The sequence below is a fragment of the Mus caroli genome, unplaced genomic scaffold, assembly GCF_978045245.1.
Source record: "Mus caroli unplaced genomic scaffold, Mus_caroli_1 scaffold_7, whole genome shotgun sequence".
Lineage (NCBI taxonomy): Eukaryota > Metazoa > Chordata > Mammalia > Rodentia > Muridae > Mus > Mus caroli.
In genome coordinates this window covers 2,596,473-2,616,917 of record NW_028227262.1, presented here as the reverse complement: position 1 = coordinate 2,616,917, position 20,445 = coordinate 2,596,473, and the positions used below count along the sequence as shown (strand labels likewise).

General features: G+C 43.7%; 2 protein-coding genes and 1 pseudogene across 14 annotated transcripts in view; all 3 read left to right on the top strand.

The window, feature by feature from the left end:
* Positions 1–18,176, top strand: part of Ppfibp1 (PPFIB scaffold protein 1) — a 136,676-nt gene extending 118,500 nt beyond the window's left edge. For 8 of the 13 annotated variants that reach the window (XM_029478953.2, XM_029478957.2, XM_029478956.2 and 5 more), the window contains 13 exons: positions 2,422–2,593; positions 3,050–3,082; positions 5,216–5,363; positions 5,642–5,770; positions 7,463–7,613; positions 8,304–8,415; positions 8,520–8,608; positions 11,635–11,757; positions 12,275–12,400; positions 13,409–13,597; positions 15,680–15,856; positions 16,202–16,267; positions 16,450–18,176. In XM_029478953.2, coding sequence (XP_029334813.1) covers positions 2,422–2,593; positions 3,050–3,082; positions 5,216–5,363; positions 5,642–5,770; positions 7,463–7,613; positions 8,304–8,415; positions 8,520–8,608; positions 11,635–11,757; positions 12,275–12,400; positions 13,409–13,597; positions 15,680–15,856; positions 16,202–16,267; positions 16,450–16,536 — 1,602 coding nt within the window. In that variant the 3' untranslated portion in view covers positions 16,537–18,176. The remainder of the gene's footprint in view (positions 1–2,421; positions 2,594–3,049; positions 3,083–5,215; positions 5,364–5,641; positions 5,771–7,462; positions 7,614–8,303; positions 8,416–8,519; positions 8,609–11,634; positions 11,758–12,274; positions 12,401–13,408; positions 13,598–15,679; positions 15,857–16,201; positions 16,268–16,449) is intronic. The other 5 variants (XM_029478958.2, XM_029478963.2, XM_029478961.2 and 2 more) reach the window with 1 other exon arrangement.
* LOC110296449 (large ribosomal subunit protein eL24 pseudogene) lies at positions 13,861–15,016 on the top strand (annotated as a pseudogene).
* Positions 18,177–18,814: 638 nt separating the features above from the next.
* On the top strand, positions 18,815–20,084 carry Rep15 (RAB15 effector protein). The gene has a single exon (XM_021165895.3). The coding sequence runs from the start codon at positions 18,815–18,817 to the stop codon at positions 19,505–19,507; it is 693 nt and encodes a 230-aa protein (XP_021021554.1). The 3' UTR covers positions 19,508–20,084.
* Positions 20,085–20,445: the final 361 nt, after the last annotated feature.

Sequence of the window (20,445 nt, the reverse complement as noted above, 5' to 3'; positions counted from 1 at the left end):
ACACACACACACACACCTGTCTATTTAGTATATGTATGGCTGCCCACCAGAGGGCTCTGCTGGTCTAGAGAAGCAAAGTGGGGTGCATCCAGTCATTTCATACCTGCTGCTCAGTGCCTGGATGCACCACGGTAACAGCAGAGGCTGTGAGAGTCTTTTTGGAAGCTGGAAGTTTAGCTGGAAGGACAATCCTGACATCTCTGCTTGGGACTATGCTTGGAACTATAGACTAGTCTCAGCACAATGGTTAGTCTGTCTTACCCAGGCGCATATATATATATTTTTTTCCCTGTATTTTTGTATTTTTCAAATGCCCGTTCTTCACCAAACCATCAGTGACGAAAACAGGGAACTAGAAATAACATGGATTATTACTCCCAAAGACTCAGGCTAGCCGCCTGTGGTCTGAAGACCAGCTACCCATTTATACAGAGTTATATACAACACAGTTATGCCCATTCATTTATATACTGCCTAAAGCAATTTTCATACAACAGCGGCAGCATTGAGCAACTGTTATGGAGACTTTATGATTTAAAAGTCAGAAACATTCCAGCTTTGTTGATCTCTGCCATAAAGGAATAGTATGCAGCTTTGAAAAGAAGTAGACTTATACATCTTCCAAATGGATTTCAGAAACATTTCAGAGAACAGAAACGTGACCATGAAAGACCAACGTCTGTCAAACTGTATATGTGTTATTTAGCGACATCCATAGGTGGTAAAACTATAAGGAAAAATGTGGGCAGGAGAACTGCTTAAGAATGAAAGATCCATAAAGCTTAATTATTCTTAGGGGCTGGAGAGATGTCTCTGTGGTAAAGTGCTTACTCTAAAAGCATGAGGACCAGAGTTCAAACCCACAGCAGCCACGTAGGAAACTGGGCCTGGCAGCACATGCCTGACATCCCCGTGCTGAGAGGACAGGAGGATCCTGGGACTGGCCAGCCGGTCTAGTCAGTCGGTGCACTCCAGGTTCAGTCAGAGACCCTGCCTCAAAACTACAGCAAACAGAGACAGAAAACACCCAACCTCTAGCCTCCACCCGCACACATGAACATACATACCCGACGTACGCACTTTATTCTTTACATATGGGCATCAAAGTTCACATATGGAACAGGTGCAGGCAACTATGCTATGGTCTCAGAGCTAGGCCCTAGATACTCCCCACCACAATGTAAAGATCAGGTAGACAGGGAAGGGCTTGTCTGCCCAGCCCTTACCTGCTTGTCCCTTCCTCATGGAGTGCCTCCTTCCTAGGCAACCTTCATGTGCGGTATGTAATCCACAGCTCAAAATGAAATGAACATCTGGGTAAAGAAAAGAGAAAAGTTAATTTGGGGCAATTGAGGTGGCTCATGCAGTGAGGGCAGTTGCTATCAAACCTGATGGCCCAGGCTCTATCCCCAGGGTATCTATGGCAGAAGAGGAGAATAACTCCCACAAGTTGTCCACTGACCGCTACAAACACGTGTTGTGGCACATGTACCCCCACACATGCCCACAGGCACACATACACATAAGAAATAAACTAATATTTTTTTAGAAGTTCATCTCTGTTATTAGAAAACCAAGCTTTGATGTTAGACTCATGTGATTTGAACATCTTTACTGCAGCTGCCTTCACCAAGCCCTGTAAAAAACCCCTTAGATTGCCTGCTGTTTGTTTCATAAAGCCCTTGTCTATAGGAGCAAGCGTGGTGTTCTAAACAGGTTGTCAGCAACAACCTCTCTCGGTCTTTCCCTGGGTTCTGATCATGAACTGTATAAGGACCACAGTGGGGTAGAAGCCCAGTTCTAGTCTTCACTGTCAGTAAGACAACTCTCTCTCGGTTTGTCTGTGTTAAGGTGTAGATACTGTGTTGAGTGTATAGACTTTCAGTTCCTGTGGGCAGCAGACGATGGAGAGTTAGTCAGTCTTCCCTTTGACCTTCTCACCAATTCTGTAAAAGAACAGCAGAAAGCAGGTGTTCTTAAATAATGAAATGATTTTATACGCATAATGAGTGACTCAAAGTCAACAGTTCCCGATTGTACCTCCATCTTCTTACTCTCTGAGAAGAATGTGTAAAGTAACCGGGAGGATCTCCTCGTTGGTCTTGTTCACTGCCTGCTTTGCAGATTTGCTAGAAAAAAAAGAAATCTGCAATCCTGGGTATGGAGTGTCTTTACAGCATGTCTTAAAAAATGAGGCAGATAAAAAATGTACTAGACTTTAAAGCTGTGTTAGACATTTAAAGTAACAAATGTACTGAGTGAGGATGGAGGTGGGTGCGGTTGTTGTGGTGCTATTTCTTAGGCTTTTTAATTGGTGTTGGGCTCAGTGTATCCCTTCAGTGATTGGTCCAGTGGTTTGAGCCCAGCCTCTCCTAAGGACAGTGCACCCTAACACTCATTTACCTCCTTGTCACCCCTCAGGATAAAGCTCCGAGTGACAGCCGCACATTTGGGACCCTGCCTCCCAAGGTCCCAGGACATGAAGCCTCTGTGGATGACAACCCCTTTGGCACTCGCAAAGCCAGGTCCTCATTTGGCCGGGGCTTTTTTAAAATCAAAAGTGGAAAGAGGACAGCAAGTGCACCCAACCTTGGTATGTGGTGAGGGTGCTGAGGGCCTGATCTTCAGGAAAGAGGCAAGGCTTGATCCTACCCATCCCTTGTTCCTCTGTGAATATGTTTCTCATTCTCAGAAATAAAGGGGAAGGAATGGGGTGGGGGATTAGCAAAAATGCTTCAGTGAACTTAATTTTCATTGTGAAGATAAGTCAGCTCTTACCCCTCTCTCTATCCAGTGATATAAACAGCAACATGAAAACAACCTAACCCTGTGATGTGCTGAGATTTGCTTCAGACAGTCTCCCCTCTGTGCTGTGGGATGAGTGAGCCCCCATGAGTGACCCTGTGCAGTCTGTAGTCTCAGAGCAGTGCATGTGTTCCTCCTGTGGGCATTTGCCATGGAGGGAAGAGTCTGATCTGTTTCATTTTGTCACCCCTGTGTTCTCTCCATTGGTCTGCGTGTGTTGTGTGCGTTGTTGGGATACCTGAAGACCGTAAACGAAGTGCCAGTGCACCCACCTTAGGTACCGTACCCTGCATGCCAGCCTTCACCAGTACTGCATTCCAAACCATCTAACCCCCACTCCTGGCCTCTGTGATCTCTACCAAGCAAGCTGGCTGCAATCAGAAAACATAGTCTGTTCTAGAATTTTCATTTATCTTTGGCTGAAACAGACACTACAGAGCCTTTGCTTTTGAGCCTACCTGCTGTTTTAAGCAGTACTGTTGACACCTTGTAAACAGTTCTGAGGAAATGCCCAGCAGCCTGCAAGGTGCAGGGCTGGAATGTGCTGGGTTCATATATCCCGGCTCCCCTCACCATGACTGAGCCATCATCCACCAACTCTCGTTCTTCCTCCATGTGTTTATTTTCCTGGCCTCCCCGAGAAGTGTCTGTTGCCAGGCCAGAGCTGACTTACCGCTCTTATGGGAACATTCTGTACATTTTATTACTTTGAAATTGGGGATATTCAATGATGACAGAGGTAACTTCATGGAATCTGAGAGTTCTCCATCAGAGTGCTTTTAAGAAAAGTCCATTGTCTGCCCATGGGGAATAGTGTGAAGAACGCCTTCAAAAAAGTAAAAGTACGGTGCTTTTTAAAGTTGGGCTAGGAACATTTTCAGGGCACCTATACCCATTGTGGCTGTGGAGTGAGAATGGATCGATCCCCCTGGGTTTCTCTGAGGCTCTGTCATCTTAAATAAATTAAGATAAATTACACTCTTCCAGTTGGACAACTATTTCCAGCTACTCCTGTGTCCTTCTACAGCAGTACTTGATGCTTGTAGGCCAGTGCTGCTTATCATAACCTGTAATCACAGCTCTGCTTCATAGAAAACTCAACTTCTGCAACTTCTGCAAATCCTTCTGGGTCTCTTCCCCTGAATTTTTTTTTTGAACAAGTGTTATTTTCCTTTATAAAATGTAAAGTTTCACATTTTGGAAAGCACCAGCTCTGTCTTTGGGTGTGGCTGTTCTCCAGGAATGGACAGTTGAAAGAACTTATATGATGCATCTGTGGAAGTCTGCAGTAGCAAGTGTGGATGCTGCTCTTTCCATGCCAAATCAAAAACGACTGACTTTATATCTAAAGAAAATCTCACACATACCTGGCCACTGTTCTTCCAGTGTCTAATACACAATAGGCTGAGTTGGTCTCCCCCTGACCCCTTCAGTTAGGATCTCAACTACAGCCTGGTCTGGCCTTGAGCCTTTTGAGCGCTGGGATTATGAGTGTGCACCACCATGCCTGGCGACTCATTCTTTGAAAAGAATTACTAGTCCTCTGTAACTGTGTGATCTAAATGGCAAAGGAGAAGGAGAGTTAAGAACAAAATGATATAGAATTTTAATTTGATCTCGAATAAAATGTGAGAGAATATGTTCAGGGAAACTGGGTAGTTTTAATATGTCCCACTTGACACATTAAATTGGGCCTCTGCAGACTTCAGGTGTGGGACTCGAGAGTGAAGTGAGGCTCAGTAGTTCTGATGCCATCTGCCTGTGAAAGTAGAGCCATCTTTCAGGGCTGAGCTTAGAGCAGGTGAGCTTGCTGAGGGCCTAAGCAGAGTCTTGGGGTGCACTGTGGGAAGGATAGAAACTAGGGGCTACAGCAAAGAAGAGACAACCAGGCCACAGATCTAGGAGCAAGTCATGGCGGGAGATGTTATAGGAAGAAATGATTCTCACTTTGTAGCCCAAGCTTGTCTCAGAATCGCCCCTCCTGGCCAGAGATTTACGGGTGTGCTCCACCGCACACAGCTCTGTCACACACTTAATCTCAAAGGCCAATTTTAAGTTAATTTACTTTATGCAGGAGAGTAAGCTTAGGGTACATACACTTACATTTTTGTACTTCAGGGAGCTTTCTGGAAATCACTGATTTATGGACGCAAAGGAGAAATCTTTTTTTTTAAAGATGTATTTATTATTATACATAAGTACACTGTAGCTGTCTTCAGACACATCAGAAGAGGTTGTCAGAGCTCATTACGGGTGGTTGTGAGCCACCATGTGGTTTCTGGGATTTGAACTCAGACCTTTGGAAGAGCAGTCAGTGCTCTTACCCGAAAGGAGAATTCTTAAGTTGCTAAAAGCAAGAAGGTTTATATATTATTTGTACTCACGTGGTCTTATTCTATCCTTGGGACAGCTGAGACAGAAAAAGAGACAGCTGAGCACCTGAATTTGGCTGGTACATCTCGGTCAAAAGGTTCCCAGGGAACCAGTCCATTCCCAATGTCTCCACCATCTCCAGATTCCAGAAAGAAATCCAGAGGCATCATGAGACTCTTTGGGAAGTAAGTGGAAGGAAGGGCAGGTGGAGGACCTGACTTGTATGCTGTTCGGGTGCAGAGGACAATGGGAAGTTTGCCTGGGCGTGGGTACCAAATCCCAAGACTTTTTGGAAGAAAGACTGATAATGGGATGCATATACTCATTGGGCCTTGGTTAATATTTAAATTCAAATATCGGGGCTAGTGACATACAAAAACAAACAAACAAAAACCTTATGATTAACCACCAAGTCAGAAGCCTCCTCAGGTCTAACGTATGACCATGTGCGTTGTGTCCTTAGACTTAGAAGAAGTCAGTCAACTACATTCAACCCAGATGACATGTCTGAGCCTGAATTCAAAAGAGGAGGGACAAGGGCAACTGCAGGACCCAGGCTTGGTTGGTCTCGAGATTTAGGGCAGTCCAACAGGTAAGTATACCTCTGATGTCACTAACTGCTCTGCCTGGGAAAGTGGCTCTGCTTGTCAGTGATTGGTGACAGCTGTGTGGGTGAGAGCAGTGTGAGCATGTAAGGTGTCAGGATGGTTCTGGGGCTGAATGTTGATGTAGGTACAATTATGTGGGAAGTCTCAGAAGGCATAGTCTTGTAAAGGTGGGGCAGCCTAGTGGTCAGGAGATGGTTCTAAGAGCTGGGCTTGTGACATAATAGCAGAGACCTAGTGTGGCAAACATGGGGTCCTGGTACCAACTCCAGCACTGAGAAGTGGAAGGGGAGAAGGTAAAAACTATGCTCTAGAGTCAGACTTCTTGCTCTCCAACCTCGTGTCCACCAGGCAGGTGACCTTGAGCTATGCCTTCATGCTCTGATTCACTTTCCTCTCACCACAGAGGGACCTAGCACCTATCCCTACAGGTGATTGTGAGGATTGAGTTGATATCTGTCTAGTAACAACTGATCAATAGACATTAGCAATTTGATAGAGCCTTTGAAAGTGCATAAAGACACATTGTATCAGAATTCCTGAGCTTATCAAGACCATACATTGTTCGACCAAATTAATAAAAGCCTTGTCATACTAGTTGGGGGAAAAAAAAGCTATGTTTCACTCACTAGGAGTCCAAGAACTTTCCTTGTGCTTTATTAAAACCTAGGTGGGTTTGGAGCTAACCATCCTGACCTCCTGAGCACAAGAGGGCGGGGTTGGCAAACATACAGAACAAGGTGTTGAATGCAGAGCCTTTTAAAGAGTAATCAGCTGGGAACACAGACTCCCACACAGGCGGAGCCCTGGACACGGGTTTCATCAAGAAGTTCCCTTTGGCCTTCAGATAACAGATGTTCCCACTTGCCATATGTCTCCTTAAGTACAATAAAGAACTCCCTTGTGCTATTAAAAAAAAGTTTTTGTCATGCACACACAATGTAAATTAATATTTTTTAAAAAAATTAGCCATGTCACTTTGAAAATTTTTTCAAGCAGCAAGGCTGTGTAAGAAAAAGAAAATAGAAACTTCACTTGGAGTGTTCGTTCCTGTACTTAGCAGGGGCATATTATCTCCTCAGTGGTTCTCTGCTAGAGAGCGACCATAATTCTGCTGCAATGAATTCACAGTGCACTTGAATTTCTTTCTGCCAAGCAGTATTTTCAGTTTGGGAGTCAGCTCTTGGGATAGTTTCTTTGAATGTGGAAAACATAACTTACATAGTTATGTAAGTTAACTGGGTTGCTTCAGGTCTCCTGGTAGGCCAGCAGCCTTGGCTGTAGCAGACCACCTGTGGGGCCTTCCAACTGGGGGCTCTTCACAGAGGCAGAGAAGCTGCTGATCTGTTGCCCTGGCTGCAGTAGATCTTCTGGGAGGCCGCTAAAGACTGTAGGGTCTTTAGTGGAGCAGTTGTACAACGGCTCTGAGTGCACCTGATCCTCAGCTCATCTTTGTGTTTTTCCGTAGAGAGTGTTCTCAGTCACTCCTGTTGGTCCTTTCACAATTTCTTTTGAATTGAAAACAGGGATTTTAGAAAGTAACTTTCCAATCTCGAACTGAAAATTAGGTTTTTCTTGGTTAAATGTTTGTTGCTAGGGAATTTCCATATTGATTATATGCACAGTTGCTCAGTACTGACTATACACTGCAAGACTGGGCTGTTTCTCATTTCCTACAGTGACCTGGATATGCCATTTGCCAAATGGACCAAGGAGCAGGTGTGTAGCTGGCTGGCAGAGCAAGGCTTGGGGTCCTACCTGAGTTCTGGCAAGCACTGGATTATATCTGGCCAGACGCTTTTGCAGGCTTCTCAGCAAGATCTGGAGAAGGTAACTGTTCCCATTCTCCTGTACATATTAAGAAGAGGGGGATGTGCATGTATACCTGGAAATGTAGCTCAGGGGTAGTGCGCTTGTCTGACGTGCGAGACCCCAGGGCTCAATCCCCAGCCACACCTACCCTCAACCAGAGTATTGATGTAGGATCCTTTATTATCCTGAAACAGAGCAGGCTGAGGGGACCCCGTCATGAAAAGCATTAGCTTATGTAATTATATAGGTGCTATAGTGAATAGACTTCATAAAATGGATATGGTTCATACATCTCAGTCATTTTGTAAACAAATACATTGACATATCTTTTTAATATAATATTTGCAATTCAACTTCACAAAAGAATACTTTATATATTTTATGTTGTAATTATCAAACATTGTACACAAAATAGAAGTCAGATCCCATTACGCATTCAACAGTTTCTTTCTTACAAATAAAATGAATCCCTAGGCAGTGTCTAACATTCCACTCAGCCCATTGTGGTAGACTTGGGCCTTTTCTTCAGCAATGCTGTATTGGCCTGAGGTTCATGCTATAATTCAATATAGACTGGGTTATTAGCCTGAGGTAGTGTTCTTACTCAAAACAGGGCTGGTCTTGAAGGGAAGCTTCCTGGTGGACGGTTCTTTGCTGGTGGATCCAGCCCTGATGGACAGAATTCTAAGGCTCTGTTTATTGTTTCAGGAACTTGGCATCAAGCATTCACTGCATCGCAAGAAGCTCCAGCTGGCCCTGCAGGCCCTGGGATCTGAAGAAGAAACCAACTATGGGAAGCTAGACTTCAACTGGGTTACTAGTAAGAGGCCTTTATGCATGAAGAAGAATAAACATTGTCATATTTTCTCCTTGACAGTTAGGCAAGTTCATAGCTTGATAACAGCACTGGCTTTTCTCCTTTAGGATGGCTGGATGATATTGGCCTCCCTCAGTACAAGACCCAGTTTGATGAAGGGCGGGTGGACGGTCGAATGCTGCACTACATGACTGTGGTTAGTAGATCTCTGTTGGGGTGTTTCCTGTAAAGTGATGTTGTAGCAGTTGGTACAGCTCTGAGATAATTAGAAACTTAAGCCAGGCAAAACTATATTTAGCCTAAGCTATCTAGAGGACTAAGGTAGTCAACAAGGTGAATTCTGAAGTATACACGTGGATGTTTGCATTTTATGGCGTGTGAGTTCTGTCATAGAATTGCTACTAGATAGAAAGGGTCGCAGCCCTGGTCATTTCTACATCACGAGTTCCAGAGTTATGCAGCTCTAGTTTGCCCTGGTGTGCACAAGGACCAGCCTCCTCCCTTGCCTTCCTTCGCACAGCTGTTCCCTGAAATCCTCTTCACATCAGTCCTGAGGGCAGGGGCTGCAGGGTTAAAGGAGGCGGGAGGCTGAACTTGCACTGCTCCCTTCTCTACTGGATGTTCCCAGGCTTCCAGCCAGCAAGTAGGAAGACCGTTCTTATGTATAACAGCATGGGAGATGGCTGCCAGGAGAGCCTTGTTCTGGATTCCACAGTGTGATTAATGTTTTATAGAAGATACTTTTATTTAAAGAACATGTTGTCAGGTAGGGAGCCCCATAGGTGTTTTCTTTGTTAAGTAAGGGGAAGGTTTAACCTGCTAATTCCATAAAAAATTTTTTTTCATTGTGAAAGGAACTTGGAGCTGAGTTCATGGGATTTGTATTCTTTTATCATTGAGCCAAAGTACTTGCAAGCTTGGCGGGGACATCATGTAACCTTGCATGAGTGACCATAATGAGCTTGGCATAGTTTATAGCTGCTGTCTTTTTTAAGAACCACATTTATGGATTCTCAGTAACTCTTTAATACTATTACATCTCCATTCTTAAGACTAAGAGACAAGGAGCTGAGAAGTTGGGGAATGTAACCAGGTGTCCATGGTTACTAAGTAGCAGGAAGTCATAGAGACTTTGAACCTAGGCTAGTTCCAGGTCCTTCTTTGCAAAGCACACTATTCCACCTGGGACAAATACAGTGACATTTGACCTGCTTCTGCCCATGTCCATGGGATGGTGGGTCAGATGTCCCTAGAGAATGTGAGCAACCTCAACTCAAAAATCACAGGAAGCACACGTAAGACCTGCATGCCCGAAAGACATTGAGTGACCCTGGAAAGAGTGACCTGTGATTCCTAAAAGGAAAGTCCCTGTTAGGATTCGGTTCCCTGGGTTGGCTCCAGGAACAGAAGAAGGATCTTAGTAGGAAACTGGCAAAAACCAGGAAGTAAAAAACCAGTTTGGGAGCCCGTGAGATGGCTGAACAGATAAAAGTGCTTGCCATGCTAGCTTGACAGCATGAGTTCTATTCCTGTGACCCATGCCAAGATGGAAGGTGAGGCCTGAGGCCACGGAGTTGTCCTCTGACCGCCGTGTGTGTGTGTGTGTGTGTGTGTGTGTGTGTGTGTGTGTGTGTGAGAGAGAGAGAGAGAGAGACAGAGAGAGAGAGACAGAGAGAGGGGGGGGTGAGAGAGAGCTTTGTACATGTGTGTGAACTTGGTGCATGGGGGGAAGACAGAGAGAGAGAGAGAGAGAGAGAGGAAGAAGAAGAGGAGGAAGAGGAGGAGAGGAGAACAGAGTTTGGTGTGTGTGTGTGTGTTTTCCTCCACACACGCCATACACATGAACTAATGAAAACAATAAGCCTTAAAATTGGCAAAAGCTGAATAGAGTCTATACTAATTTTATTTGTGTTTCTTAATTTTGATGTGTGCCATAGTTTCATAAGATGTGAATATCAGGAGAAACTATGAAATACACACATAATTCTACACTGCCTAGAAGCCCTTAAGTCTAAAATCATTTTAAAATAAACCATGTGTTTATTTATTTGCTATTTTTTAAAAATAAGATCTCACTGTGTCGCTCTGGCTGTCCTGGAACTCTCTATATAGACCAGGCTGGCCTCAAACTCACAGAGATCTGCCTGCCTCTGCCTCCCTATTGCTGGGATTAAAGGCGTGAGCCAGAATGCCCAGACTTAAAAAGGGTTTCAAATGAAAGTAATCCTTGTTAAAAAAAAAAATCTTTCAAATATATTTCAGAAGTAATTAACATTTTATTTATATTGGAAACAGTACACATTTAGATGTTTCTTAATCTGATAGACTTTAATTAAATGAAAGTAGCCTATAATGAAGTGTTTGGAATGAGTATCTCAGTCTTAGATCAAAATGTTAATTGATTTTTCTAATGTATTGTAAGATGCTAATTTTAATAAGCTAATCCTACAAAAAAGTAGGAAATAATATTGCTTGTTAGCCCCAAGAATAAACTACTATTTTTTTTTACTCTTAAAAATATTTTTATAGAAAGTTAATTTCTTTTATTTATTTTTTCCCCAAGAAATATGTTATTAGTCACAGTGTACTGTGTACCTGCATGGGTAGCCTCTGCTTATTTTCTGGGTGTGTTGATAAGATTTCTCTCGGCACTGCCCTGACATCACTTACTGCTGAGATATTTGTTTAGGTGTGTGGGGCATGGTTGAAATTGCTCCCGGTACCCTCAGACTGCCCAGTGTTTCCTTGAAGACATTTATTGGTGATGTGTTGAAACAGAAGTCTCCATTTCTTCTCTCTTTTACTATTACCCAAACCCTTATACTGAGGGACATAATTGTTTTCAACATTGGTCACCAAGTCTGCTAGGTGAAGCAGTAACCCCGATCATGGGACCTTGCAGGCCAGGAAAGCTGACAGAAGTGTGCTGAGACCACAGAAGGTCTTGGCGGCTGACCTTCATGCGGGGCAGGGTCTAATGATACTATTGTATCAGAACACCTGGACGAGTGATAAAGATTTGTTAGATTTTGGGGAACAATATGAATTTGAGGTTCTAGAGAGGGATTTGTTGAGAACAGAAAAGGAGTTCTGTTATGAAATGAAAACTGAAATCACAAGCAGAGTGATTGCGCTCTCATGGCAGAGTTGTAAGATTCTCCAGGGCGCCCCCTCCCCCCTGCTGTGGGCCAGCACAGTGAACTCCTCATTTCTCCTTTGCAGGATGACCTACTGTCTCTGAAGGTTGTCAGTGTGCTGCACCATCTCAGTATCAAAAGGGCCATCCAAGTCCTGAGGATCAATAACTTTGAGCCAAACTGTCTAAGGAGGCGGCCGTCTGATGAGGTAGCATCTCCGATAACAAGCTTGCACATGTGAACTTGACAGTCCATGTGTGGAAAACTTGGAGCCATTTTCTCTTGGAAACTGTAGAAAGAGCTGGTTTCCTCAGAGCTCAGATCCAGACTCACTGACTTCGGGACTTTCCTACGTCCCTCCCTTTTGTACCCACAAAGCTTCCACTGTGTAACTGAAGCCAAAAGTTGTTTTCTGCTTACTCTTGCTCCCTCCTGTTCACAGACTATACTTTTTCCTGCCACCTCAATCCACGGAGTAAAATGTCACTGTAAATATTTCCTTTACCTTTTCTTACTGCTGCATAAGAAAGCTGGAATCTGTGGCATATGTTCTTTCAAAGAGCAGTCAAATTAGCAAACACTTGTTTGGCCTTTCCTTTGAACACTTCACAGGACACCAGATAGTATGCTCCATGGGCCAGGCCTGTTAGACTGCGTGTGCAGCTTCAGTATCAAGGGTCCTGTCATCAGCACCTAAAGTGTACAGTATGTGTTTGTTTCCACAGAATAGCATCACCCCATCTGAGGTTCAGCAGTGGACCAATCATCGTGTGATGGAGTGGCTTCGCTCGGTGGACTTGGCAGAATATGCCCCCAATCTCAGAGGCAGTGGTGTCCATGGAGGGCTCATGGTAAAGCTCTTTCAGTTTGAAATTGACTGCTTGGTTGGTTGGTTTCCTTTAGTCTAAAGGGTGAGCAGTCTTGGTCTGAAATCTGCATTGCTTTAAAATCTGTAAACTTTTGTTTCCATGTCACAAGTAGAATATTCTATACCCAGCCATGATAGAATGGCTTTGTGTGCTAGAAGAATTGCATCAAGTCACCATGTTGTGCCTATGAAACATAAGTGAATCTATGTTGGGACTTGGATTCTACCCCCAAAATTAAATCTCACTTCATGCTGATATTCCAAACTCTGAACGCCGGTTCCAAGCATTGCAGCAAAGGACACTCACTGTACATCCGCTTGTTTTCAATAATCCTGGTAACCCCAGCCCTCCCAGGGTGTTCCCTGGATTTCACTTGCAGAGCAGTTTTAGTGTCTTTCCTTAAATTAGGCTTAAACCCATTTCTTTTTTATTGTTCCTCACCACTGAGTAACATCCAGCCATCTCTCATGTGATCCTGGTCTTAAACTCCTGCATGTGTGTGGACAGTATTTCTGCACACCAGTGTTCCATGAGCACTTGCTTTCAGAGGCAGCATTCCAAATGGAGCTGTGCTGCTGCTATCCCCTGAAGCCTGGGTTACCCATGCCTCTCTCGGGCACAGTGATATGTGAATAAAAATCAAAGTTCAGACTGGAGAGACAGCCAAAACACAGCTGCTCTCCAGGAATTGGGTTTAGTTCTCAGTACCCACATGGTGGCAATAACAATCTTTAACTCCTGTTCCACGGCATCTGAGACCTTCTTCTGGCCTCCATGGGCACTACTGTACACACTCGGTACACATACATACACACATGTAGGCAAACACTTTTACACATAAAAAAATTATTTTTTAAAAAAAAGAAAATCCATACCCTGGGCTGGGGCATTGGGAATTACCCACGTAAGCAATTTTTGCAGTGTGAAGTACCTCCATTTCAACCCTGTATAAGCTATGATACTTTTTACCAATCCCAATTTTTCTTACAGGTTCTTGAGCCTCGTTTTAATGTAGAAACTATGGCCCAGTTACTAAACATTCCACCAAATAAAACCTTGTTGCGCAGACATTTGGCAACCCATTTCAACCTTCTGATTGGTGCAGAGGCCCAGCACCAGAAGCGAGATGCCATGGAGTTACCAGATTATGTACTGCTAACAGCCACTGCCAAAGTGAAGGTTGGTTCAGGATTTTGGCATTTAATCATTGTCCGAGGTTTGCAAAGGCCCCATTATTCCACTTTCTAAGATGTACTCAGTTTTATTAATGAGTTTAAAATATCTGTATGTACACATATCTATAAATTTCAAGACCAATTAAGGGATTGCATGTTTGAAAGTTTCTGCTGAAGTCATTTGTGTTATTAGAGTCGAAAAAGATGTGGTCAGCTTCTGTTGTCAGTGTATTTTGCCAATGCTGAGAACTCTGACATGAGTCCAGTCTGCCACTGCAATGTTTTTGCTTTTCCCATTGGTAAATATGTGTAAGAGGAGGAGTTAGGATGAAAATAAGTGAGTAGAGAACACATACCTTGCAGGCTTGTGGTCTGCGCTTGACCCCAGTGCTACTGACAAGCAAATGGACCAACAAGAAGGCTTAGATCCTGAGCACACCTTAGCTCCTGTGGTTTCTAAGTCAGAAAAATCTTAAGAACAGAGCCAAATCTCCTCCAGCCGGTGGGTAGCTACGATCATGGTGGTCAAGCTGTGTGGTTTCAGCTAGTGCAAGATTTACTCAGGGCACTGGCAGCGATACACCAGGATTCATAGGAAGGTTTTCGGGTTTCTTAGTGTAAAATGTGAGTCAGCATTCCTTTCCAAAAGAAATGCTCTGCAGATAAACCAGTGTATCCTCTATAAAAGAAGCCATAAAAGAGGATAATTGGAAAAAATTCAAATGAAAAGCATCTGCTATGCAGATTCATACAGGCCATCGTTGGCGCATCACCTGAGGATGTAAAGGCCAAGAGGAATCAGAAACCAGAAGTTAGGATGCTCAGAGAGAGCAGGCTGTCAGGGCTGTCAAGGAAGTAAAGAAGGCTAAGCAGGCATCAAAAGAAGACAGCAAGGGCTGCTACCAACATCTCACAAAGGCTGCACCTGAACAAGAGATTGTGAAGGTTGTTGCTCTGCGGGTCGGTGGAAAATGCTAATTTAATAGATCAGAATTTTAAATGAAGATCCATCTTTAACTCAAAAAGGAAGAGAGTCAAAACTAGAGGTTGTGATACCTGCCTGTAATCCCAGCATGCAAGAGTCTGAGGCAGGAAGACTGCAAATTCAAAGATGGTCTGAGCTATATATTACATCCCATGGGTGGTTTTTACTTGCCAAGGTTTGAGGCTTGTGCCAAATTCAGATCCCCTCTTCCTTCTTTTGAGATACTCCCACATCAACTTATCTGTGTATTATTTTCACTTCCTTAATGTGAAGACAATTAATTAATTCTCCCAGAAATGTATGCTGAGCTCTCTTTTCGTTGTTACCCTGTCTGCCTTTTTAGCCTTCTCCTGGGGGACTGTGTACTGATTACAATGACATTTCTCTCCTAAAGATCAGTGGACTCTTTCTCTCCAAGGGTGTGAATTCTTTTCCACTCACCAGTCCTACTATTAAGGAGAACAGGCAAATGAAGAAATCCCAGCTTTACTACCTGCCTTCTCTTCCTGTCTGTCTCCTTCCCTCTTCTCCAACTTGGGGTGGAACCTAGGCTCTTAATCATATTAATCCAGTGCTCTAAAATTGTTTGGTACACCCCAGTCTGCCCCTTCTTTTTAGTTTTTTTATTTTTATTTTATTTTTTAATTATGAGTCATGCCCTTGTTAAGCTGCCCAGGCAGTATTTAAGCCTGTGGCTCTCATGCCTCAGCTACTGAGTAGCTGCAGTTGCAGGCAGGCCCGTGCCACAAAGGCCCAGTGAGGACCACTGGCTTTCACTGATCTTAGACTGAATAGTTTTGCAAAATTTGGCTCATCCCTGAGAGGAGTTCGATTGCATTAAATCCTGTCTAATCCAAACAAAGGACTTTGACATGTCCAGCCTGTGGCATAACGGTGAGATTGACCTTTTGAGAGTTACATCAAGACAATTTGTGATATTTGGGTGTGCTGATACTATGTCTGGGGTGCTTGTGGCTTTCCCGTGATAATTTGGTCATTGATGTTGCTTCCCCTGTGTGGTGAGGTGAATAATTATCTTATAGGTGTAATTAGTCCTTTGTTATAGGGATTTTATCCTATTGTATTTGTTTGCTTTTAAAGCCAAAGAAGCTGACCTTTAGCAACTTTGGGAACCTGAGGAAGAAGAAACACGAAGATGGAGAGGAATATGTTTGTCCGATGGAGCTAGGCCAGGCATCGGGTAGCTCCCAGAAGGGGTTTAGACCTGGCTTGGACATGCGCCTGTATGAAGAGGATGATTTGGATCGGTTAGAGCAGGTAAGGTGCCCACAGTCATGCAGACACTGCTTGGAAGCCTTGCACCCTGTCACTGAGGAAGGGTGCTGCCTTCATGTGCCTGAAAATAAAAAGAGCAAAGTACCCTGAATAGCTGCAGATTCCTGTGTGCTTCCAGGCGCTGTCCTCAGCACCTGACGTACATTATTGTTGGTGCTGACTTGAGACCTTAAAAGTGTTGCGGTAGGGAAGCTGAGGCACGGAGTCACTCTTGTTCCTGCTGCATTCGATGCTGTGTACATTCTTTCTGTTTAGACTGTCATTCAGTTATCTGTACTCTTGAAATTGTACAAATGAGCTTGTCACACTGTGGTCTGTTCATGGCAGATGGAAGATTCAGAAGGGACGGTGAGACAGATAGGTGCATTTTCTGAAGGCATCAACAATCTCACGGTGAGTGTGTACAATGAGTGTGTGCAGTGAGTGTGTGCAGTGAGTGAGTGTGTACAGTGAATGTGTGCAGTGAGTTACAAATGTTATTCTAACAACACCTAAAGCCACAAACACCTCCTTGCATGTTGGAGGCATGTGCTAAGTTCGGGACTCTGTGTAACTCCATGTCCCTTGTTTTTCAGCACATGTTAAAGGAAGATGACATGTTTAAGGATTTTGCTGCCCGCTCCCCGAGTGCCAGCATCACAGATGAAGACTCCAACGTTTGAGCAGAGCACCTGGGCAAATGCCAGGAGCACAGATGTCATTTTCTAACTTTGTTTCTCAGATAGTGAATGCAGCAGGTGACAGGTTGTGCATTGTTTATTGTTTGGTCTTCTGCTCACTCAGAAGGAGAACTGTCACACGGGAATGGTGCCAATTCTGAGGATACTGAGAAAAAAGACACTGGTGAACGGAAGTGCGCTTGCTCTGCCTCTATTTAATGTAAAGTCTGTGACATACGTTGCATTTACGGTTGGGTGTTTACCAGAGTGCTTCGCTCACATCCCCAGGAGGGAGGATCTGGCCACATCAGTGTTCACTGCAGCCATCTGAGCGGAATGAGCTGCTCCCCAGAGCCAAGACCACCATGCCAACAGCACCTCCACTTGCCTCTCACTGTCTTATTTTTATATATTTTTCTAAATACGTGTATATATACAGTATACAGAAAGCAGAACCTTTATTTTGTAACACAAGGATCAAAAGATCATATTAAAACGAAGAAACCCCAATATTTCAATGATCATATACCAGCTGGTTCTTGAAGATACCAGAGTCCAATTTTTTTTCCACTGCTGAATTTTAACAGTGTTACCCATTCAGGCTAAATTCTACTTGATAAACTTCTTTGGTTCTCACAAAAATTGCTGAGCAGTTTAGAACTTGAACTTTAATCTTGACTCCATTTGCTTTATAATGAAGAATTTTAAGGTATTACCACATCAACTTGAAGCCTTTAGATGCACTCATATCCCATCAGAAAAGGTTTTGTTAGAATGACTTTGGAAAAACAAAAAACCAAACAGAACCTTTACATCTTAAGTTTCTTTCTCTTTTTCCTTTGCTAAACTCATCATTATGTTGAACTAAGGAGTCCACCTTGCCATGTCGACTGTACCTTACACTCAGACTGTCAGCTGATGGGGCTTCATATTATCTCAATCAGAACCCAGCTATTTTAAAGCTGTAGAACGTTTTCTAATGGCTATCCTGTCCAACAGCATGTTGCTCATGTTTTCTGTCACACAGGGCCCAAAGGCTTTTTGTAAAGAAGATAGAAAGCTACAAAGCAGCTGTTGAGTGGTGTGTGTCTATGAGTGTTTTTAGCAGGGTTGGAGACAATCTACTTTTCATTCAGGGCTACTCTAAATGAGATCCCCTGTGTTCTGGACAGGAGCTTAGACACTGGGGGACAGGTGGACAGGTCACTTTACAGTGATAGATCTGGTGATAGCTATTTCCAAATGTCAGCAGTATGCCTTTTTTATGCTCTGCAGGTTATAAAGCTGTTCATTGTGAACCTTGTAACACTGCTGGTTATTTCTAATTGAATTATCAGATGCTAACAGGGGTTTTCTTTGAATGCTCCCATTCATGATTTCATGACAATATTGGCTTCTTCCTGTATTGGGGTTTTAGTTTAACATGAATAAATACCACCATTTGAAAAGCTCAGTTTGTTATTAGAACCTGGTTAAAATACCAGCAGACTGTTACAGATGCCAAATATTCTTTATCAAGGACAATGTAACAACTGATGATATGTGATAAAGTTAAAAACTTTTGATTATATATTTTATTTACTAAAGTATTATGCAAAGTTTGCATTACCTCATGAGAGGAAATAAAGTCAATTGGTAATTGCCTTGTGTATTTGTCATTGTTTCTTTGTTCAGAAAAACAAAGTCTTCATTTCTGGTGGAAACAGTAACTGATTTTTGTTTGTAAACTTGCACGTTTGATTGAGTTTTTTTAAATCAGACAAATTGAGATCTCTGCTTAAGAAGTACGTATAAAAGGAAATGCCAACAACCCGCCTGGGGAAGGAAGGGTCAGAACAGATGCGTCAAAAAAGGGGAACAGAAGAGACACAAGCTTGGAGACATTGGTTGGAGAATGTAGGATTCTAACCCATACATTCACATGCTGGTTTTATTTTGACTAGTTTTTAGAAACAGGAGCCACATCCAGGAAGAGACCAAATGTAGCTGTACATAACCTGGAGTACAACAGGTGTTTTGTGTGAAATTGTCATCTGTCACTTGGCAAGCATCAGGAATCTGTGAGCACAACACACCCAGTTGACAAACGGGGCCCTCCCTCACATGTTTGTCTAGCCTCGGGTCTATATGGCTAGCCATATCAAGGAAGCTGTGGCATTAGAAAGCTGGTGGTGGCTTTAACAGATGTGGCTTTGCTGAAGAAAATCTGTGAGAAAGAGGCAGTTCCCGGTGACATTCACGTGCTGGATAGCTAGGAGCAGCACTTACTGGGTGTGAGAAAATGGGGCAAAAGGCTTCACAGCAGGTAGCTCCAAAGGACAACCAGGAGGTTCTTGCCATGTGTGAGGTGGTCAGTGCGGCTATTTCCCACGCAGCACAGAAGCTGAAGGAGTACCTCGGGTTTGAGTATCCACTGAGCAGACTCTGCCTTGCAGCGAGTTCACTGACTGAGGTCTTCCTTGTCCACTTCGTTACCTTCTGCCAGGAAAGGGGAGCGGATGAGTGGCTCACCACCACCAAGATGACCAAGCACCAGGCCTGGCTGTTTGGAGCAGACTGGATTTGGACCTTCTGGGGACCTGATAAGCAAATACGGCTTCAGGTGGCAGTGCAGACTCTGAGGATGGCTTCGCTCCCTCTGACGGACCCAAAATCCTGTGAGTCAAGGGGAGAGGAGTCTTGGAAAAAAGGCAGATTTGACAAGCTGGAAGAGTTCTGTAACTTGGTAGGAGAGGACTGCCTGGGTCTGGTTATCATCTTCGGTGTGCCTGGAGAACCTAAGGCCATCAGAGGCGTTGTCCTGGAGAATGTCAGAAACGGGATGATGGAGAGCCAGCTGCCAGGACGCAAGGCTGTGGAGCAGTTTGTGCTGGAAACAAAGGATTGTGTCTCCATCAAAGAGCTGCTAGGGAACTGTCTGAGTAAAAGAGATGGGCTGAGTGACATGGGCAGGGTTTACATCCGCATCCTCTAAACTGGGCACGTTGCTGTGACTGGCCTGTGAGACAGAACAGGAGGACAATTCCCCAACACAGGGCTATCCACCCCCTACATTGACCGAAAGTGATCATCTGGGTTAAAACTTGCTGGTGTCACAGTTACGGAAAAGAAGAGAAAAGAAAAGGAAAAAGAAAAGAAAAAATAGCTGTTGCTGTGTCTTGGGAAATGTTACTTTGGGTTTTGTTTATTCAAAACTGAAAACCGGGAGAGAAAATGATAAATTATACATAAAGTTTGATTTGGAAAAAGAAAGTTGTCTTTGAACTCATCTCCTAGTCACAAGCATAAAATGTTACTGCTGTTGTAAGGCGAGCAACTGTTCATGAGGTGTGGTGAGGGTGCCAGTTTTGGTTCAGGACTCCTAAAGAAAACTTCCCACTGCTGCTGACCTTCTGAGCCCTCCCTCCACAATTGCTTCTTCCCAGCAACTCCACAAATAAAGGACTTTCAAAGTATTTAACATAGGGTTCAACTGGGTGTTAGCTATACCATGAGTTACTGAGTCACCGGTGAAATATGTGTATTCGCAGTAAGGAATGTATTTTCAAACACAATGGTCATATTTTCTAAAATGTCTTCTTGGGACTTAACAATATAAAGAGCAATTGCCACTATTTACTGACCTCGTGTTGGGCCCAGTGCTTTAAATATATTATTATAATTTGCACATGAGGCTCTATTAAGAAGTAGGTATTTGTTGCTATTTGTCTACGATGTGTGTCATTCCCAAGTCATGAGCTGTTAACAAAAAGCCAAGTCTCCACTTATGGCTCCAACTCTTCCAACAATACATAAGCGAGTTGGCACAAAGATGTTCACCTGTGAGGAAGCTGGCTGTTGTTTGTCTCTGCCTCACTCCTGCTCTCACTCTGTGCTGCCCTTCCTAGTCTGTTCCCTAGTGTGGAACCCTTG

Coding starts and splice junctions, on each gene's coding strand:
- Rep15 (XM_021165895.3), top strand. CDS start 18,815: ATGGGGCAAAAGGCTTCACAGCAGGTAGCTCCAAAGGACAACCAGGAG.